Source organism: Temnothorax americanus, unplaced genomic scaffold (genome assembly GCF_048541705.1).
Source record: "Temnothorax americanus isolate GAGA-0224 unplaced genomic scaffold, ASM4854170v1 Scaffold177, whole genome shotgun sequence".
In the NCBI taxonomy this organism is placed as follows: Eukaryota; Metazoa; Arthropoda; class Insecta; order Hymenoptera; family Formicidae; genus Temnothorax; species Temnothorax americanus.
Window position 1 is genome coordinate 142,287 of NW_027509315.1, and position 8,827 is coordinate 151,113.

Below are 8,827 nucleotides of genomic sequence, written 5' to 3' on the forward strand. Positions count from 1 at the left end.
TGCCAATTCGACCACTGGGGCTGTGGTAATATTTATCGCAATAACAACTATAAGATGGAGCACCGATGCTTCAGTCGACGGTGTATAATAAACAGAATAATAAATTTTATTTTGCCAGTGAATAGAATAACAATTAAAGGAATTTAAATAATAAATAGTTTTTAAATTTTATTGCGGAAAATACTACCCCAGCCAGGGTTTGAACCTGGAACCTCCCGTATACCGTGCGGGTGTCGTGCCAATTCGACCACTGGGGCTGTGGTAATATTTATCGCAATAACAGCTATAAGATGGAGCACCGATGTTTCAGTCGACGGTGTATAATAAACAGAATAATAAATGTTATTTCGCCAGTGAATAGAATAACAATTAAAGGAATTTAAATGTCACTGGCAAAATAACATTTATTATTCTGTTTTTATATAAAATAATTTATATATATATGCAACGTAATTTTGGAGAAGTTGTTAGACCGATTCTTTCAATTCTAACAATATAAATTATTTACTGAAAAGGAAAATTAAAAACAAAAAAAGAAATGAAATATTTATAATTGTATTTTCTTTTTTCCTATTAGTTTTGATAATTTGTACAAAATTAACAATAATAGAAAATAGAAATACCAAAGATTACATAAAAGTTTGAAAACAAATAACAAATACTGTCATTTCATTATCACGCATGTGTCAAAAAAAGGTTTGATTATTTTTTATTCGTGCGCGTATATTTTGAAAAAGGCTTCCCTAACTTAACAGATTACTACTTACGCGGTGCTACTAATCTACAAAAATTAAATTGTGTTGCCTAGGGATTTTCGTTACCAACGTTATCCCCTTTACTTTTTCGGGAAACTGTCGTGAGTCACAGTATATACAGTAGCGCAACTCTCTGTCGGAACTTTTGATGTTAGCGTGGATGAAAATGAACTGTACATGCGCGTGCGAGGTATGTAACCAATCAGAGCACCGATAATCTGTCTCACTTCCTCTCACGGTTATAAGTCTCTCTCTCTCTCTTTCTAATTTATCGTTGCGTGTCAGACGCGCGTGTTTTGATTGGGATAATGTATGGAGACGCATGTTTGACGTGCGTTATAACGCGCAGAAACGCATGCATAAACAACAAGGGTTACATTTGAGATAGAACTAAAACATGATGTACAACCAGACGCGCGCTATATATTTATTTATTAGCACTATACATTTTTTAATTATATATATATAGGTTAGGTACATACAAAATACAGATAAATTTTAATAATTTGTTTAGCAATTGTACAAATGTGCCATATTACTTTTTCGTGTTATACACGAGTTGTATAACACAAATCAATAAATTATTTATGCTATCAATATTTAAACGGTCACAAAAGGAAAAAAATATCAAGAAAATATTAAGAAAATTATATAATATAACTTGTAACTTAATTTTATCTAATTCTTTTTATTCACAATGACAACTATGTATATGTATATAAGTATATGTATATGTGACAAATGTATAAACTGTCAAGTTACATGATTTCTGCAATGATAATTGCAATAACAAAGTAAACGAAATGAAAGAACTAATAAAAGTTAAATCTGTTACATGCCCGTTTAAAAAGCGGATAAAAAGTATGTAAATAAGTTGATGACTCGTGTTGGCAATATTCTGTAAAAAAAAAGAAAAAAATATATAAAAATTATGCAATAATAAAAAATAAACAAAACATACAGAGACTTAATTATATAAATAATACATAAATATATATGTAAATATCATGCAAATTAAAGAATAGTAAAACAAAATAAAAAATAATAAAAAATGCATAAGATGTAAAAAAAATGTAAAACAGAATCATAGATAGCTTACACCAACCAAACACATAGTAAATCTTCTTCTCCCTTTATAATGGCAGCTAGCCTCATCGGGACTAATGCAGCTAGATAGAAAACACATATTAATATATTAATGTAAGTTAACAAAGTCAGTTCCAAGCATACATATATAAAATGGAAATTTTAATATTAATACATGAAAATAAAAAAATGTCATACTAAATAAAGTTAAAAATATACAATAATAAAAATATGCAATTTGTGTAAAACAAAATGTTTTGACTCCTAATATTCCTATGCCAAAATATATTTATTAAGTTCTTGTGTCCAACGCAATCATTAGTCCATACTTCAGTTACTCGATCCACCTCAGTACGAACCAAAGAAAGAGTGGAAAAGAAAGTAACTTAATATATTTGCAGTTAAAACTTTAATATTTAATACTTATAACACTGTGTATTTAACTATGAAATCTATTTATTATAAACATAGCATGCAAACAGAAAATAAAGATAAAGAAAATTATAAGTTGTTATTACTATGACCATAAACTGTTATAACATAAACACGTGAAAGTATATGCTAGCAAATACAATGTCACAATCAGTCATACACTTAAGAAATATAAATTAGTAATGGTGTATAAAAATAAAACTGTCTATATAATATATATATGTGTGTGTGTGAAATAAAGAAAGCAATATATATTATATGTAAAAGAAAAGACTTATAATGTAAAATATTCAAAAGTTTTCTGTTTCTTTTACGAATACGTTTACATATATGCCTTATTATGTTGTTTTAAAGTATAATAAATGCGCATACGGAAAAATAATTTTATTAAATAAATTGTTGGGAAATGTGGACACGGCGCTTCAAAAGTTACATTCTGTGCAAGTTGAAATAAATAGATACCAATGTTTTTTTTAAAGCAATTACTTTCAAACGTTTTTACAAATATTTCCACTAATTGATGGATATAAGCACAAAAATTATTACTTGGTAAATTTAATTTTCCAAAAGGATTTTCCTCTGTATTGTAAGCTCGGAAAAAACAATACAAAGCAGTATAATATCATCTAAGATAGTCATATTTTCATTTATATAATCTGTACACGCTTCACACATGTATGCATTTCTGTACATTTTTTAATTGAATATTCGCAAACATATTTAAAGGCATTTACTTCTGATAGTTCCATGTTATGATAATCGTGATTAGGAATATCTAAAATTACACGTGCCGTAGATGGAATAAATTCTGAGGAAATAGACGGATTCGAACCTGACATACCAACTAAACTTAACATGCGATCATTATCCGCAGCACAATTTTGCGTATCTGAATGTTGTAACATCTTCATACTAAATAATTTTTTAAAGGCACGACTAAATTGTATCGGTGTCGGATTTACACAATTACCGCCTTGTTGTCTAACACAGCCAAAGAAATTTTCTAAACAATCTTGATTGATTCTTCGTGTCCGAATATGTGAAAAATTATGACATTTTAATTTTTCCCAAAGTTGCATCATGCTGTTGATAGTTATTTGCCAACATTCGAAGCATTGAACTTTTACACGAGATCCTTTGTCATTAATTACCTTAATCGTTTTTAAAAAACATAACATTTCTTCTAAAAATTCAATTTGTTTTTTGCTTTCTGTAAATACTTGCGCATATTCCTTTGGACTATTTAAAGTAGAAGAATTTAAAATATCGAATAATTTATCAAAATGGTCGATAAAATCTATTGTTCCAACTGCTGCGCTTGGAAGAAGGCCCAAGGACAAGTAAGTGCACATACCTGCACACATACGATTACTGAGAACTTGAACAGCGTATGGTACTCTCATTTTATCAAAATTACTTGGCACGATATGCTTTTGAGTTAACTTAGGGGCCAATTTTATATACTGTTTACTGTCTCTGTTATAAAATTCAATAATATCATCCCATGAAGCAACTTTGTTATTTCCAAATTGTATATTATGTTTCAACAAATTATCACGAGTTCTTTTCATTAAATGCGGAGTATCGAATATATATAATACCTCATGTCCGTCAACTAAAAAGATTGAATTTTGTACAGAAATACCTAATTCTCGGGATAGTTGTGTAAAGTTAGATCCCATGTCCGAAATTAAAGCATGCACAGTAGCACCGCAATGTTGTAATTTACGTATAACATCAAATATAGAATAGGTTTCAATACATTAAATTTACATGCATTCTCGACAAAACAAAAGCAAAGGGGAAGTTTCCAATTACCTTCAATGTTACGTGCCATAATAACTAAAACAACATTACCGGTATCTTGAAAACCAATTATTTCATCTTGTGAAACATTGTAAAATAAATGAGCTTGTAGACTCATTTCATCTATGCACAAAATGCAATGACGTTCTAATAGTGCGGCAATGAATTTAACTTTACAGCTAACACATCAAAAATTTTATCATTTATACCGGGTTTAATTTGCCACGTTTGTGTAAACTTATGTAGACTGCGTATGGCAGGTAATGCTAATTCTTTTTGAAGTTCTTTATAACATCGCGGACTTAGAAAGTATATACCTAAAGCAAATTGTTTAAATTCGGAACTATACCGTTTTCCACGTTTGCTTTTAATTTGTGCATCAATTTGGGCAGATAACAATCGTGCGAAAGTCGGAGAAAAAACTTACAGCCTAATTGACGTAGAATCTCATGGTCCTTAAGCTTCTCTTTTTCTGCTTTCTTTTTCCTTACAGTTAAAATCTTCACTTTCTTCTGAAGCCGTCTGTTTCTTTCGTCCAGTGTTTTTATTCTTCCTTGTAATCGTACAATGCGTTGTTGCAATTTTTTCTTCCGCGGACTTTTTTCTCTTCTTATTGTGCTGCTGGACGTGCTCCTATACATAACGTATACATATATTATAGCAAAAAACAGATAGTAAACCTGTAGAAAGAAAGTTGAAGTATTAATTACAATTTTAAAAATGTCACAATAACGAAAAAATATAAAAATAAAATAAACCAAATATTTATTATAAACTCTTAAAAAATTTATTTGAATATTAAAATTAAATAGATATAATATTGATAACCTTATTTATTTAAAATTATCTTATATATGTGTGTGCATGTGTTCCTTATATGTATATGCAGACATGTTAAAATAAGACAAATGTTTTTATAAATACAATTACTCTCACGTAATATTATTTATGTCTTGTTATATTAAATGCAGAATGCAATTTTTAAAAGAAAAGAAACATAAAATGGACTGTAATAAGTTGTAAGTTTAAATCAAAATCTACAGACTGATTATAAAAAACTGTATAAAAGAAATAATATATTATAAAAACACATATGTATGTATATAATGTGTAAATACAAATACGTACGGCTTAGCAATAATATGGACATCTTTATCACATTTTGGCATCTGCTCTGTTATAGGCGGGAATGATTTCGACTGTAAGTCACTGAAACATACCATATTACTTTTTATTGCTAAATAAAAAATGTCTAAAAAAAATTAATTATAAGAACAAAATACTATCTATAATAGAAAGATAAATACATTTTCAAATATTTAAGTACTTACTTATTTCCTCTTGTTGTAAAATATAAAGATTTTCTTCTTCAGGTAGCTTCATCCATCTTTTCATTTGCTGATGTAATACATGCATTGCTATAAATTATATGCAATATCATTAATTATAATGTGTATTATATTATCAAAAATATTGTTTGATATTGTTTAATATACAATATACTATTGAATATAAAAAACCACATTATTTAGAATAGAAAAGATTAAACATTATAAGATGTGTATGGGCTTACTTTCTTCCAAAAAATATTGTTGGTACAGCATTTAGTTGAAGATGAGCTCTACTCTTACTTATCTTGTACCACTTTTCTTCAAAATGTAAGTGGCACAATCGATAATTGCGATGGCCATATTCTGCACCCATTGCTTCCAAATCTAATCTTTCACAAGCACGTATCCATTGCAACCATCTGTAAATATTATTCAAATTTGTAAATGTAAAGAAATATTGTAATAATATATACATATGCATGCACATAATAATATACATACGTTTAGAAATATCAAAATAGTATTTTATAATATGTAAATTTATACTTGTTTTAAAAAATAATTAATAAATAAAATAAAATCATTATACCTTTCATGTTCCTTTGAAAACCGAAAAAAATGTCGTTTTTCCACAATATTTTTGTTGCATTCCCGAACAACACACCACGCGCTTGATTGATGGGCCATTTTTTTCTTCCAGATTTTCCCTCTCTCAAGATTTCTTCACAAATACCTGCAACAAAACTAAGACCAAAGTGCTTTTCCTTTATAAGAAAATCGAGAATCTGTACAATTTTTGTACAGATTAACTATTCTCCGTAAGGAAAATAATTTGTTCTCGGTTTTCTTGCACCGTTTACTAAACACCTGTACACTATTCACTGAGGACTTATCACTTCACCACTTTATCACTTTATTATTTCTCGCATCAGATCACATCAGATGTCCGTTGCCGCCACTTTCTACTGAACGGCCATTTAAAGGTCCTGCCCTGCATGGAGCATCTGAACGGTGCTGACAGAGAGAACGAAAATACAGAGAGGAAGTGAGCAGAAGTGAGACAGAATATCAGTGCTCTGATTGGTTACATACCTCGCACGCGCATGTGCAGTTCATTTTCATCCACGCTGAAATCGGGAGAGTGGCGCTACTGTATATACTGTGCGTGAGTGTCGTGTAACCCATTTTTAAACTTAAGAAGAAAAAAACTATGTACAAGAGTAAAAAAGTAAATAAAAAGCTACATTATGTTAACAATAAGAACTTAATTTAGTAAAAAAAATCTTGATTTTATTTGTTAACAGTCACACAGTCCAAATTAAGCCACACCTAGGATTGACTAGTCAAAGTCCGAAGTGATTTTTCTTAGTTTTTAACTTTGACCAGCCGTATTAGTTATTCCTAGGATTGACTAGTCAAAACCCGAAACGCAAAACTTATTTCGTGCTTTAACCAAGACGCTTGGTCGTTCCCCAGGATTGACTGGTCAATCCTAGGAATGACCATAGACCTAGGATAAGATAGACGGAGCGTAACCCTGCGGGGTAGGTGATAGCGCGGGAGGGGAAATAGACCCAAATTTCGGCAAAGTTCGGTTAGACTCGGAAACATTCGAACGCTCGACCGACTCGACAGCACACGAGTAGCATAGATATGAGATTTCTAGGCCGGGGATCTCAGGGGGGTGAGGGGCGGGGGGAAGGACTCGCGGCCGCGGGGTCTGCCGGGCGGGGGGGGGGACTCTAGTGCCACCGTCCTCCGGGGAGGTGCGGCGGGGGGGGGGTGGTCTGCGTTCCCCCCATATGGTGCGGAGGGGGGAGGGGTGGTGGGTGATCTGCGTTTCTAGCATAGGGTTGGGGGAAGGGGGGGGAGAAAGGGGGGGGTGGATTAGGCGAGCGCGTCGGGACATGTTCGATAAACAAATGCAGCCTCGCGTCGATGTTCGGCCGATAGTATTTATAAACAGATGTCATTTCACACTTATCAAATGCGAGCGAGCGCCTATGGCAGGCGGCTATAATTTACGACCTGCGACTAGCGTGACATTGCGGTCCTTTTCACTTTTCTTCGTAGGAAGAGTCGCTTATCGGTGTTTCGCGGCGGCGCCATTCGGCTATGGCGTCGCGCGTTACGAAGGCGAGCGCCGATGACAGGCTGCTAGATTTTATAAACACTAGACGGGATAAGCGTGGCAACGCGACTCAATTTTTTTGGGTATCGACGAACGTCGATGACAGAATTTATAAACGAATATCATCTCGCACTGCGGATGGCCGAGCATCGATGGTCGCGCGACGTAGGTACTCGACCAAAATTTTATGCGACTTAACCGTCGCGGTCTCTTCTCTTTATTTTTCTGTATAGGAGAACTATCTAAGAGAAAGGAAATAGATAATTATTTAATATTTATATATTTATTTTAAGAAAATTTCTAAAAAAAACTCCGAGATATACGGGGTAAAAAAAGGGAAACAATAAAACGCCGGAAAAGAAAGTTGGCCTGTGAGTCTCGGAGACCCCCGCTGTGCATGCCTACCGCCGCAATGTCCTCTTCAGACATGTCTTTTAAGGCAATTTATTGAGGTTTTTTTTTGGTGAACATGTGGGTCACAGGTTCACTGGGTCACGTTTTTGCGGTGCCATTCGATTATGACGTTGCGCGTTCTCTCTCTCGCTCCCGTCTCCCGTTCGCGTTCTCTCTCGCGCGCAGTCTCTCGCTCGCTCCCGTCCCCCGTTCGCGTTCTCTCTCGCGCGCAGTCTCTCGCTCGCTCCCGTCCCCCGTTCGCGTTCTCTTTCGCGGGCAGTCTCTCGCTCGCTCCCGTCTCCCGTTCGCGTTCTCTCTCGCGCGCAGTCTCTCGCTCGCTCCCGTCCCCCGTTCGCGTTCTCTCTCGCGCGCAGTCTCTCGCTCGCTCCCGTCTCCCGTTCGCGTTCTCTCTCGCGCGCAGTCTCTCGCTCGCTCCCGTCTCCCGTTCGCGTTCTCTCTCGCGCGCAGTCTCTCGCTCGCTCCCGTCCCCCGTTCGCGTTCTCTCTCGCGCGCAGTCTCTCGCTCGCTCCCGTCTCCCGTTCGCGTTCTCTCTCGCGCGCAGTCTCTCGCTCGCTCCCGTCCCCCGTTCGCGTTCTCTCTCGCGCGCAGTCTCTCGCTCGCTCCCGTCCCCCGTTCGCGTTCTCTCTCGCGCGCGTTCTCTCGCTCGCTCCCGTCCCCCGTTCGCGTTCTCTCTCGCGCGCAGTTTCTCTCGCTCCCGTCCCCCCATAATAGATATATTTTATTATATATAATTAAACTATTTTTAAGGTAGGGAGAAGGAAGGAAAATAAATAAATATTATAATTATTTAATTTTTTTGTTTTTATTTTGAGAAAATTTATAATATAAAAATTAAATAATTTATATGGAGAATCAATTTATCCGGAGGATCT

General features: G+C 34.8%; 1 protein-coding gene across 2 annotated transcripts; it reads right to left on the reverse strand.

The window, feature by feature from the left end:
- Positions 1-632: 632 nt before the first annotated feature.
- Positions 633-7,044, reverse strand: LOC143896056 (uncharacterized). 2 transcript variants are annotated; one of them, XM_077403606.1, is made up of 8 exons: positions 6,503-7,044; positions 6,000-6,424; positions 5,653-5,829; positions 5,411-5,497; positions 5,208-5,288; positions 4,507-4,712; positions 1,855-1,924; positions 633-1,653 (listed from the first exon to the last, which is right to left on the reverse strand). In XM_077403606.1, exons 5-8 carry the CDS (start codon positions 5,246-5,248, stop codon positions 1,599-1,601), a joined length of 372 nt encoding a protein of 123 aa, XP_077259732.1. In that variant the 5' UTR covers positions 5,249-5,288; positions 5,411-5,497; positions 5,653-5,829; positions 6,000-6,424; positions 6,503-7,044; the 3' UTR covers positions 633-1,598. The 2 variants fall into 2 exon arrangements, with proteins under 2 accessions (XP_077259732.1, XP_077259733.1); XM_077403607.1 differs by having other exon boundaries at positions 6,000-7,044.
- Between the last annotated feature and the right edge of the window lie 1,783 nt (positions 7,045-8,827).